General features: G+C 39.6%; 1 protein-coding gene across 1 annotated transcript; it reads left to right on the forward strand.

Annotated features, from left to right (window-relative positions):
* Positions 1-2,096: 2,096 nt before the first annotated feature.
* On the forward strand, positions 2,097-12,690 carry LOC120730175 (monoacylglycerol lipase ABHD2-like). Its single transcript, XM_040026375.1, has 11 exons — positions 2,097-2,211; positions 2,521-2,552; positions 2,901-3,134; positions 5,943-6,118; positions 6,510-6,677; positions 6,895-7,078; positions 8,418-8,510; positions 8,888-8,989; positions 9,081-9,150; positions 9,554-9,638; positions 10,995-12,690. Exons 2-11 carry the CDS (start codon positions 2,527-2,529, stop codon positions 11,171-11,173), a joined length of 1,317 nt encoding a protein of 438 aa, XP_039882309.1. The 5' UTR covers positions 2,097-2,211; positions 2,521-2,526; the 3' UTR covers positions 11,174-12,690.
* The last annotated feature ends 89 nt before the right edge of the window (positions 12,691-12,779 follow it).

Genomic DNA, 12,779 nt, shown 5'->3' on the forward strand with positions numbered 1-12,779 from the left:
TATAAATATTTGTAATATTTAAATGAGTCCCATTTTACTTCTAAAACAGAATTTACATGCATTTAATTTGCGTCATCATCGTCACCATCAGTACAGCTTTAGTCCGTAATGTCACTCTTTGATGGAGCCCTGTTGATGAATTGCAAGTCTATTCACAAAAAGTTCTGGGAAAATTTCCATGATGTGCCATGCATGAAATTCTCTTCTGACATGCAGATTAAGGCCAGAGATTTATTGTATCAAGCCATCTGTGGGTGTTTCTGGAACTGGGATCCAGCAGTGGGTCAGAGTTGATTTTTGAGCTGTCAGAGGGAGTGGGCGTGAGACAAATAATTGGTTTTAATAGGTGTGAGACTAAGAGTGATGTCCAGGAGTGGTGATCAAGCTCCCAATCTTTCACATTTATCTTGTGTGGATAAATGTAACTTATTTGCGGCTCTTTGGGCGACTAATGCAACTACATTTGTTTATGCAACACTCCATCTATTTTAGAACTCCAGTGCCTGTAATTGATTTTTCGAGGGTGAACTGAGAGAAAAAATAATAATAAAGGAGATTACATTTCTCTTTAAGAGGTAAGTAAATGGGGGGGGAATAATCTTTCCCCTTTTCAAGTTTTAATATGAACTGTAAAAAATTACCACTTTTCTCTGAAGACACCGATGCCACTGTATCATGTACACATCAGGCTGACTGACATTCATCAGTGGTCACTGTGGTGTGTGTCTCAGCAATGACAGATTTCTCAGATGTTCCTCTTCCATGCGACAAAGCTTCTTCACATGACTGACCTTCAGTTAGTATGAGCTGGGTTAATCATCACAAGATGACAGTTAAATGAAAATTTAATGTGACAGGACCCTGTTTGATCTTAATCCGCATTGCAGAGAGTAGCATAATCCTGTAAACTCAAATCTTGAGAACATGTGATACCCTTAAAGGGAAATGCTACTTGGCGAATTTGGCACAGGATTCATGAATGTATAGCTGGTATGTATCAGTGATGTTTCACTTCTGTCTCCCACACAGAAACAAGAAAAATTGGCCAAGATGTCTTTCACTTCTGTCTCCCATTTGGAAATGAGACTGAGGATTCATCATAAACAGCACCAGATATAAAGAAATGAAAATGATTGATAGGAGTGGAGATGAGCAGAGTTTCATTTTGACATTCTTAGTTTGTACAGCTGTGTATGCTCACAAGGCTCAATGATTTTTTGCCAAATGGGGCTTTCTGGTGTATGTTGGACTGTGGAAGATATACACATGACAATAATTGATGAATGTATATATTGCCAAAATAATTCTATTAATTTTAGTTGTTTAAGTTTACATCGTTGCATCATTGTCGCATAAAGTATGCTGAAAATCCCATTTCTTAGAATTTATTTGAAAGAGTTAAAGATTTGGGAGATGTGATGAAATGTATGCAAAAAGTATTGAGAGTGTGTATGTTACCAATCTGTAAAACTATACTTTTTGATGTCAAAGTTAAAGCCATGTCATCAACACATTAAAATAAACAAATATTCACTTATTATACATGGATATATTATATATTAGTATAAACAACATTTAAAGCATGGTTAAGCCGCTATGAGAATATACAGTCATTGATTTTGACCCAGTGTTTCCAGTTAATCAATGGCGCCCTCTTGTGGCTAACACACTCAGTGCAAAGTTAAGACAAATCGCTTGAAAATGAATGACATTTAAACTGGAGGAATAACGTTTGTTGGATTTAGTTTTTCTGTTTGTATTATTATTATTTTTATTATTTGTCAACGTAAGCTAGGATTTCAGTTAAGTAGGAAGTAAGTGGCTATGTTTGCTGTACTGCCTGCTGGTATAATCGGAAATTTCAGTTTCACAAAGCGAAGGAGGAGACTGTGACACCGAAATGGAGAGTTTCATGTATTATATTGTGACTATACATGACAGGTCTAACAAGTAGAACGTAAAATAAGATGGACAAAAACGTGAAAATAAAACGTTAAAAAAAATTGAATATACATATTTTCATTCGCAATTGTAAATTTATCATTTGGTTGCATTTGGGATTGCAAAAATTCGGAGCTTTTTGAGGTGGCATGAAGGCATCCTGAGCGAGCCGCTGGTCAGTCAGTTTCTCCGCTGTAAACAGGCGGTGTTAGAGCGTCAAACTTCGGGTGGGTCCGGGAAAAACCTAGTGAAACTTCAGAAAGAGTAATGGTAAGACCATACATTTTAATTTTATGCTCAACCCGTATTGCGTTCTTTACGTAAAGTGCCTGTTGTGTTTGGTCGACATCTGACAGAAAAAGTTTTACCTGAGTGACGTGACAAAGGCAACAAACTGAGGCACTTTTAAGCTAGCAGGCAGTTTCTTCTAACCTCCCTATTTCTCATTTTGTGTAATCCATATGCGTCACGTAACCGCACCGCAAACCACATATTGCAAATTACTCGTGTTTGTGTACTCTTTTGTTGGTTTGCCTTGGCCATTTAATTCAATGAGATGTTACTTGCGTGTTTTCCCAGCTCTGAATGAAATACTTTCTTCTGGCAGCAAGGTGAGTAAAAACCGTCAACATTAATAGATGGTGTCACTCCTGGATAACTCTATCATGTCTTCAGTGGATTTTTAGTTATTTATTTATTATTTTGAGATTTCATACTAGACTCTACTGAAAGATCAGATCCCAAATGTCGCACAGCTGCCTATAAGTTAGAGCACCATGTAATTTTATGCTGTTGTATGTGAGAAGCTGCCGTTTTAGCAGAAATTTATAAACATATTTTATGTTTTCAATATTTCAGTTTCATTTATGAAATTTGGCTTTTGTAAATGTACTGTGTAAAAATAATCCATTTGCTGTTGGCTTTTTGCTTGTGTAAATTATATGTTTATGCACACACAGCGGATCAACTCACACATATAAAATGACCACCACGGAGGGCGGTTACGTACACACCTTTGGCCCAGAGCTGCCTGCCATGTTTGATGGTGTGAAGCTGGCGGCGGTGGCTACCATCCTCTATATCATTGTCCGCTGTCTGAACCTCAAGAGTCCCACTGCACCACCAGAGATCATTTACCAGGACACCCTGCTCAGTCACTACCTGCTCAAGACCTGCCCAATGCTGACCAAAGAGTGAGAGATTTTAATATTATATTAAAAGATCTGTGATGGCACTGGGATGACTGGAATGTGGACTTAATCACAAACTCCCGATTCTTACCTTAGATACAGGTGCACCATAGACTCATCAGGCATAACATTATGACCACCTGCTTAATTTTGTGTTGGTCCCCCTTTTGCTGCCAAAATAGCCCTGACCCATTGAGGCATGGAGTCCACCAGAACTCTGAAAGTGTGCTGTGGTATCTGCACCAGCAACAGATCCTTTCAGTCCCATAAGTTTTGAGGTGGGGCCCCCATGGATCTGATTTGTTTGCTTTGTGGCGTTATCCTGCTGAAAGAGGCCACAGCTGCCAGGGAATACTGTTTCCACGAAAGGGTGTACAGGTAAGCAACTCACGCACAGCTGGCCATCCACATGATGTGAAAGAAAATGGGATTCATCAGACCAGACCACCTTCTTCCATTGCTCCACGGTCCAGTTCTGCTGCTCACGTGCCCATAGTTGGCCCTTTTGGCAGTGGACAGGGGTCTGACCATACGGGCCAGCCTTCACTCCCCACCTGCATCACTCTGTCGCTTATTCACCACCGTTACTTTCTTGGAACACTTTTGATAGATACTGACCACTGCATTCCAGGAAAACCCCACAAGAGCTGCGGTTTTGGAGAAGCTCTTACCCAGTCGTCTAGCCATCACAATAATCAAACTCGCCCAAATCCTTACCTTGGCACATTTTTTCTGCTTCTAGCGCATCAACTTTGAGGACAAAATGTTCACTTACTCCCGAAAATATCCTGCTCACTAACCGGTGCCATGATAATCAGTGTTATTCACTTCACCTGTCAGTGGTCATAATGTTATGCCTGATCAGTGTATTTATAGTGTGAGCACAGTGTATGATATACACAACATACAAAAATCTAGAAAATTTAACAACAAAAGCAAAAGAATCAGAAAACAGTCATCCTGAAACTGTTCCAACTCTGTTCTAAGACGTGGTTTGCATTAAAGTTGGTCAGTTACAGATTTTGGCTTACATAGATTTGAATCCCACTCTCACAGGTCCTCGAGTCCTATGTTGAACTGACTGAACCACTACTTGTGTGGACTTCTGAGGTCTTTATTCGCCTTTATGTGACTCATTGTAGGGGGGGTTGGAAAAAAGCTGTTATTGGCCAGAGTCTCCCAAGAAGGACTAGATTTCCTAAACACTGTAAACAGAGCCTAGAGGAGCAGCAGTCTTTTCAGATACGTTGTAAGGGAGAGATCCATTCTCTCAGCCCAGCACCCACAGAGGCAGGCAGTGGCTGAACTAGGAAACATAAGAAAACCATGCAGTTATAGAAGTTTAGGGGGATTTCAGCTGTTTGGAGACATAACATCCATTCACGAATGTACTTTCATTTCTCTTACTCTGACCATAATGTGAATAAACATGCCATTTGTTCTCTGGTGGAATGAGCCAGGAATTACAATTTAGGATGAGCTGATCCATTAGTGAAACTGTAATTTTCCACATACATGGTAGGAAAAAAGCTTCCCGGGGAGAAAGAAAACTTTAGAAATATTTTTTTGGAGGAAATTTACCAACCTTTCTAAGCATTTTCAATACATTTGAGTCAATATCTATCTATTGATAGAGAGACAGGCAACAGTGGATGGATGGATGGATATCCTCATTTATTTAGATATTGGCCTTAAAATAAATGCCCCAATAGCAGCCATCAAGTGCTGCTAAGTGGTTGATCCATAGTATCCAGATTATATCAGAGATAGTCCACAGCTTCTTCTGCTTTGTAAAAACCTGGGCTCTACATTACTTTCAGGGCTGCCTTCAACCCTGAAAGAACTTAGCAAAACATTTATTTAAACAAAAACAGTGGTGCGTTAAACATCCTGTCCTGTTATGTAAGTGTTTCACCTAGAGCAGGGGTGTCAAACTCAAATACACAGTGGGCCAAAATTCAAAACTGGAACAAAGTCGCGGGCTAACATTAATATTTATTGAAAAAAAAATCTTCCTCCAGATATAAGAATGAATCTTTTCTTATGGACTCAAATAAGTTTTGCTGGAAAACTGAATATGGAACAAGCAAAGCTTAATACTAAACAATATATATATATTAGCTGTATAATACCAGTAGGCCAGCTCTAATAGTAATTTGGTATGGCTTCGCGGGCCAAATGTAATTAGGCTGGGCCAGAGTTTGACACCTATGACCTAGAGTGTGCACTGGCCATGATAAAAATCTAGCTAGCGGTTGGGTAACAGTTCTGACTCACTCACCAAAGATGACAAAACATACCTCACACCCCTTCCAATAATGTTGCACAACTATTCAAAGAAACATGTCATTCATTAGAAGGAGTGTCCGTGGATGGGCTAAGCTAATGTAGCCCTGATCCACAATCCATCCTAGTGAGGTTTGGCGATTTTCTCCAAACCTCCAAGTTTACTTTCAGTTTTTTTAGGTTGTTTTTGTTTTTCTGTAAAGATTCTGTTTGCACAGTGGGTGTGCTGTTTTTTAGTACACGCTATGAAGTAGATAAAGATAAGGAAAATTCTCAGCTGTTTGTTTTTGGACAGGAAGGAGCGGTATGTTGGCCAACCGCATACCTGATGTGAACTTAATTTCTGCTAAATGTTATTTGGCTTCATATTTTTGGCACTCTTCATATTTAAGCACGCTGGAGTCATGTAATTTGAACACCTAAAAAAAAAAAAAAAGAGCACTCTCAGAGTGCCTGGCTTGTCAGACTGATGATCTTCTGAAGCATCTTCCAGTTACATAATATGGGCCTTGTCCTTCTTTTCAGATACATTCCTCCCTTGCTGTGGGGGAAGAGCGGTCACATCCAGACGGTGCTCTACGGGAAGATGGGACGTGTCAAAACTCCAACGCCCTGTGGGGTTCGCATGTTCCTCCCAATGCAGGATGGTGCTACGGCTACCTTTGACCTCTTTGAAGCTATTGGAGCCCACACCACTGGAGGTCAGAGGCAAAAACTACTTTGTTCCTGTTAAACCACCAAATCAGCTGGTTTTCGGGGTATTTAATTACACAACGGCTGATGTGTTGGTACTTAAAGAGCTTCCCGATTGTTGTTTAGTTGAGGTGCTTTTCTTTTCATTTCATTCCTCCTGAGTTTTATGTGCTTGTTTGGACCGAGAGAACATCAGTCTCATGTAACAAGCAGCTCCTGCTACACTTTGAGCGACTTTAATGAACTCCCTCGAGGAACGATGCCAGCAATGTAGTTCAGTGGGGTTAAATCCGCACACACACTACAGTGCACATGACATCGACTTTTACACAAGCTCATGACTCCAATTTAAATGTAGTTGCACATCCAGACTCTTTTGTGTCTTTGTGTGGGTGCCAGATGACATTACCATGGTAATCTGTCCTGGGATTGGTAACCACAGTGAGAAGAACTACATCCGGACCTTTGTGGATTATTCCCAGCGGCAGGGTTACCGCTGTGCCGTCCTCAACCACCTGGGAGCCCTGCCTAATGTTGAGCTCACCTCGCCACGCATGTTTACATACGGTAAAAAGTTATTGCCACATTGTCTGTTTTTATGATATTTTTTTAACATCACTTGGATAAAAAAAAGAACCTTATAATGTGCAATCCTGCCAAAATCAAACTTTTGACAAATAAAACCAGATTCCCAAGAAGCATAATGTTATAAATATATATTAATCTGTCATATCGAGTATATATTACTGCTATACATTTGTAAAAGCAACTCTTTTACTTTCAGGTTGTACCTGGGAGTTTGGAGCTATGGTGGACTACATAAAACGCACTTTTCCCCAGACTCTGCTGGTGGTCGTGGGGTTCAGTCTGGGAGGAAACATCGTCTGTAAGTTCCTGGGGGAAAACCAGTCAAACCAGGACAGAGTGCTATGCTGTGTCAGCGTCTGCCAGGGTTACAGTGCCCTCAGGTTGGTAAACTGACTGAAGGATTAACACAATTAAGACTAATGGGTCATGTTGTTGTCGGCGTTGCTCTGCCGTCACGAGTGAAACTGAGGTGATCATGTTGAACTCTGATAAATACTGAAACGGGGTTTATTTACTCTGAAACACAGGAAAGAAAGGAGACTGAGAAGACTCTGTTATATCAGGACTATCAGAGCTTTGAAAATAAAAAGAAAAAAGCTTGTGAAAAAAGCATCCTAGGTACGGTTCCAGTCAGAGACTTTGTTAGAGAAGAAGACAGCACTCAGTGAAACCTAAATTGAATCTTAGGGAATTCTGCAGCGGCAAAGATGGTGATAGAGTTAATTTCCAAGGGGGTAAAAATGTTAATAATGCCTCTTTAAGGGGAATGTCAGTAAATTTCTTAAGCAGTTTTTATCAGCTTTGACTAGTGATCTTCTACATGCAGATTTTGTGTCACAGGGACCAAAGAAATGACAGTTAATTTAGCTGTTCTTTAAATCAAGTGCCCAAATAAGTTCCTAGAGTTGTTTCCTAATGGTTCTTGTGAGATTTGCTTCAAGAAAGTATTACACGTTGTCATGTTGCCATTCACCCTGCTTCACTGAGTGAATGGGTTAAATGCAGAGAGGAATTTCCCCACGGGGATGAATAAAGTAATAAAGTATACATTATTCAGAGGGATTATTTCTGTGGTAAACAACATTCAGTGAGTGGTGATCATTTGGCAGCATTGAATTCACTTAAGCTTTTTTGGCGATTAGACCAATGAGCCGTCATAGCAGGCTGTCAGCGCTGATAGGCATTACGAGTCTAGGCCCTGATGGGATTGAAGATGGAGGATTGGATGGAGGTCTGAGTGACCAGGGGGAGGTGGGTTCCACCAATCAGAGTCAAGAGGCATCAGAGGAAAGAAGATGATTGGATTAGAGTAATGATGTCAGCAGTGGATTTGAAAGCGTGGAAGTGATGAAAGAAATAGACTAACAGCCAAACATCCATGAAAGCAGGCAGATGAGTGATTACAGATCTTTCTTATTGAACTGAGGCATAAGCGTCATTACTGCGCTTGTATATGATCGTATTAAGCGGACCCATTACATTTGTTTTGGATTGCTTGGAGGTACTGAGTGCAATATTAGGTTGTATAACTTAATTTAAAGTTTTGTGTTAAGCAGCACCATAATAGTGTTGGGGTTAAATAATTTGCAGTGTTGATATTTACAATAGTTAAAATATAATAGTGATATGATGGATCAGACTACTGCTGTAGTGACTTTAGTTTGTAATGTGGTTCCACAGTATGTTTGTATTCATGTGCATTTGCTTGTGTGTGTTTAGGGCTCAGGAAACTTTCCTTCAGTGGGACCAGTGCCGGAGGCTCTACAACTTTATGTTGGCGGAGAATATGAAGAAGATCATTCTGTCGCACAGGTGGAGCAACACAACAGTTATTGATTAATGGTTACAGATACGTAATACTCTTAAATTTGATCAGAATGTCATTTAGTCATAAAGTACTGCAGCTTTTTGCTTTTCTGTAGCTCAGACACAAGCATGAATCTTTTCTCTGCTAATTGTTGGAGTGGCTTTCTGCAGACACAAAATTTTCTCGATTATCTCTGTCTGATAGAGTAGAAATTCTTAAATGTTAGCGTAATTCTGAAAAATTTGCCAGAAATTCCTAAATCTGTTATCTAAAATGTAGATCTGTGAGTCATTTGTGGAGAATCAGATGAAAAGCACTTCTCAGCCAAACAAAGACACAGTCTCCCGCGTTGGTTTTGTCTAAATGTCATATTATTAAACAGGGACAGTTTGCTGGCCATGCAGTGCAGCAACATTGGCGATGGAGAGCTGAACAGACTGTATGCAGCCACATCTTTGATGCAGATTGATGACAGCATTATGAGGTGAAATATTCTGGGCTTTGAATATGATGGGTTGCTCTAAATTCTGTGGGCCATCTCTTTAACTATGTTATCGCATCATTTTTCACTTCAGAAAATTCCACGGTTATGACTCACTGAGAGAGTACTATGAGAAGGAGAGCTGTGTGCACTACATCCACAAAGTGAGTGACAAGTACCTATCCGTGTATGTAACAGAGCTCAACACATCTATCCCTCTATTACTACTTCTGCAATGACTTCATGTTTGGACAACTGTTAAATACTGTTGCTGCTATATTTATTGTTCACCTGATCTAGCATACTTGGATAGCAATCATACATAATTAAGTCCAGGTGTGGTTGAATACTACTTCTCTTATCACTGTTATATTATTCTGTTATAAAAGTGTAATGGTAGACAATATAAAATGTGGGCGTAGCTTCCAGGTTTGAAAAGTGACATCAGCACAGAAGTGCCAGTGATGGTTACTTCTATATTTTGTACTGTCTGCACTAATAATGTGTAAGTAGGTATTCTAAAAAATTAATAAATAAACTGGACTACTCTTTTTTTTTTTTTTACAGATCACTGTCCCACTCCTCCTGCTAAACTCCTTGGATGACCCACTGGTTCATCCATCACTACTGGCTGTTGCACGCACTCTTGCAGGTTTGTGGTTTTTGTCTAAACTCCTTCTGCAGTGTGAGTCAGTGGTAGTTAAAGGTTGTCTTTGTAACAGGCTAGCTTAAAGCTGGCTGCCATGATAAGTAGCTACCAATTTGCCCACGTTAGCAGGCAAACAAGAAAGATAGCTCGTGGTATGTTTTAATTATAGATAGCTAGCAGTTTATTAGAATGGAGGATTCCTCCTAATAACACCTGTAACTGTGTCTATGTTTGATATTTGGCATGTATGGTTTTATCTAGTGAAGGTGGTGAAGTCTTGGCCAGTGGGCATGTTGAAGTAAAACTGGGTAGGGCATTCACAGAGCAACCTTTGTTTTAATTTTGTGGAGTTCCTCAAGCTAATTTTTTATCACTGTTGTTAACTATGTAATGTTTTCTTAGCTACCTAGCATATGTGGCTAGCTGGCTATTCAGATTTCTTCCTGCACAATGCTTGAAGAAGCCAGGTTTGTTTGTTTTTTGGGAGGGGAGTTGTGATTGTGTTGTGTTGAACTGAAGGCAGGCTGTTGGCGTGTCTAACTTGATGTTAGCTAGTCATCAGTCAGTAGTTAAATTGTAACAGAGAAGAGGAAATATGCACTGTAGTGAATATGAACATTACAACCTGTGGATTTACATGGAACATTTGAGTCTTCAACATAGAAAACATGTTGTTGAAAGGAACTGAGAAAGTCAAGGAAAGTTTTTTTTTTAAGTTGTTTTACACCAAGTTTAAAATATGCTTCCATACAAACCTTTAATAACAAATATGAAAGATATTATTTCATGGCATGCAACACAGAGGTGATGTAGAGTCTGGTGAAAATGCTGTCCTCACAGTGGTGCTAACTCAGAGCAGCATGAAGCGAGTTAACAGGACACTCGCAACACAGTCTTAAGTGTTGATAAAGTCTTGATGCAGCTATCTGCTCAACACACCCTCCCCAGACAGTCTTGTTGAATTTTTCAGGGCCATGTGATCCACCTGAGCTGTTGGGTTATATACAGGGACCTGTGTGTGTGTCTGGCCTCAACCTGCTGCCTTGTCTTGCCTCACATGGGAGATTCTTGTTTTGTAAAAGTCTTCGTATTCATGTAAAGTTTTTACGCTTCAAGTAGTCATGAATTCTATTTCTTTAAATTTTTGTCTACTTTTCTACTGGTTCTGTATCAAGATTCAAGTTATAATCTGTGCTGTCAGTTTCTTTTGAAAAACATGATCATTTTCGTGGTTGGATATTTGGACTCGTCACAGCTTTGGCGTCATTTAGCTTCTTAAAAATTGGTCTTTGACGGGAACAGATTTTTGGTGAACTGAAACTTTATACTTCTCTCTTCCTAACTGTCTTCCCCTTTTAGAGAAAATGCCCAATGTGGTATTTGCCCTGACTCAACATGGGGGCCACATGGGCTTTTTCGAGGGAGCTGTTCTGTTCCCTCAGCCCCTCACCTGGATGGACAAGGTCATAGTGGAGTACACCAACGCCGTCTGCCGCTGGGAGAAGAAGCAGTCGGTCTGTCAGAGTAGCAGCGAGTAGGACATGAACTTCTTGTATGGAAGCACGCAATACCACTCTGCGAGTTGCACTTACATACAAGTCCAGAGACAAACGCACAAAGACAGCTTGCTGTACCTGCTCAGCTTCAGCACTTTTGGCCTTACAGCTACATGATTCTGGAACTTGTAGATGATTAGACAAGGCAGCCTGAGTGGAAGTGGTTAAACCAGATTAGAAATAAAAACCTACAGAGGTGATCGCACAGGTGAGTGTAATGTGATCCCAAGCAGAAGTGTTCTTTCTGCTTTTGTTCTTTTTATCTCTCAGGTTAACAATAGTTTGCCCTCTGCTGGTTTTTGGCAGGTACTTCTTTCTTTATTCTCTAAAGCAGGGTGTGTAATTTGAATTCTGCCATAAGAAAGAAAAAAAGGTGGACTTTTTTTTTCAAGTTTTCAAATAATATTTTAATGATGTTTTGGTTCTGTCCTGTTCTGAAGTCCTTTAATTGAAATAGTGCATTTTCACTAAGAGGATGTTGCTGTTTATTAAAGAAAAACATCTGATAAGAATGTGATTTAATCTCTCAAATCAGGTAATGTTTTACAGATATTTTTTTGGTAGGTTTTCATACTCAATTTTCTCCAGTGGACTCTGTCTGCATTTAGGGTAGACAAAAACAGACCCAACTGAACATTTCTGGTTTGTTGAAACATGTACTTGTAGATCCAACCATTCCATGAATCAGTCAATTTACTGTAAAGCCTCCTGGTGTAGAACTCTGGTTACCCAAAACTTATAAATAACTAATAATTCCCAGCGTAGAAATAATTTAACTAGAAGTGACAGGTGTGGTGGTATAAACAGCTGTTTACGGTATGTTTCGAAGGTGATAACATTTTGAATGTGTCTCTTCTTGGTCACGATTATGTTCCATATACCAGGCGTGGCTTCAGTTTAAACACTGTAGTGACTTAATATTAAACTTTAGCATCGATTACCTTTTGGGGGAGGATGTTGTTGTTGTTCATTGCTGCCTACTGGATGGTGGTGTTTGCAATATAAAAGGTAAAAACAGTTAAGAGTATCGCTCTATTGAAAATGATTAGTGTCACTGACAAAAAAGGAGAGGGGGTGGATTTTTATATTTTTTTATTTTCTGAATTGTGAGAAAGAAAGAAAAAACACTCCTGTACTGTCATGGTACTGTAAGTTTCCACCAGAATTATGTGATTTCAAAGGTTTCAAACACCAGCTAAGCTGGTGAGGGCACAAATGCAATATTTTTGCTGTTTTGGTTTGCTTGTTTTTAATATTCTGAGCTCTTATTATCATGTTAAGGACTTTTGAGGTTGGTCAGTTTCCTGTGAGTTACATTCTCAGTGGACTCCACCCAGTCTATGTAGCCTCCAAATTATGCAACTTATATCTGCTCCGCAGAAGTCAAATGTCATGCAACAGCACCACAAACATGTCCTGACTTTTTCACTGTTTGCTCGCACTTTATTGTCTTCAATGCACTATGTAGAGTCATTGACAATTAAAAGAAAATGAACACATTTTTATTGGTGTGATATTATAAATTAAGATGTTTCAATTGTCTTTTCTCACAATCATTTTCTGATGGGGTATTGTGCAAAATGTAAAA

The sequence above is a fragment of the Simochromis diagramma genome, unplaced genomic scaffold (genome assembly GCF_900408965.1).
Source record: "Simochromis diagramma unplaced genomic scaffold, fSimDia1.1 OVJJ01000293.1, whole genome shotgun sequence".
In the NCBI taxonomy this organism is placed as follows: Eukaryota; Metazoa; Chordata; class Actinopteri; order Cichliformes; family Cichlidae; genus Simochromis; species Simochromis diagramma.

Excerpts from the sequence above, each read along its gene's own strand:
- LOC120730175 (XM_040026375.1), top strand. The coding sequence starts at position 2,527 with ATGAAATACTTTCTTCTGGCAGCAAG. Across the intron at positions 2,553-2,900 it reads TACTTTCTTCTGGCAGCAAG|CGGATCAACTCACACATATA; the intron begins GTGAGTAAAAAC and ends ATGCACACACAG. Across the intron at positions 3,135-5,942 it reads TGCCCAATGCTGACCAAAGA|ATACATTCCTCCCTTGCTGT; the intron begins GTGAGAGATTTT and ends CCTTCTTTTCAG.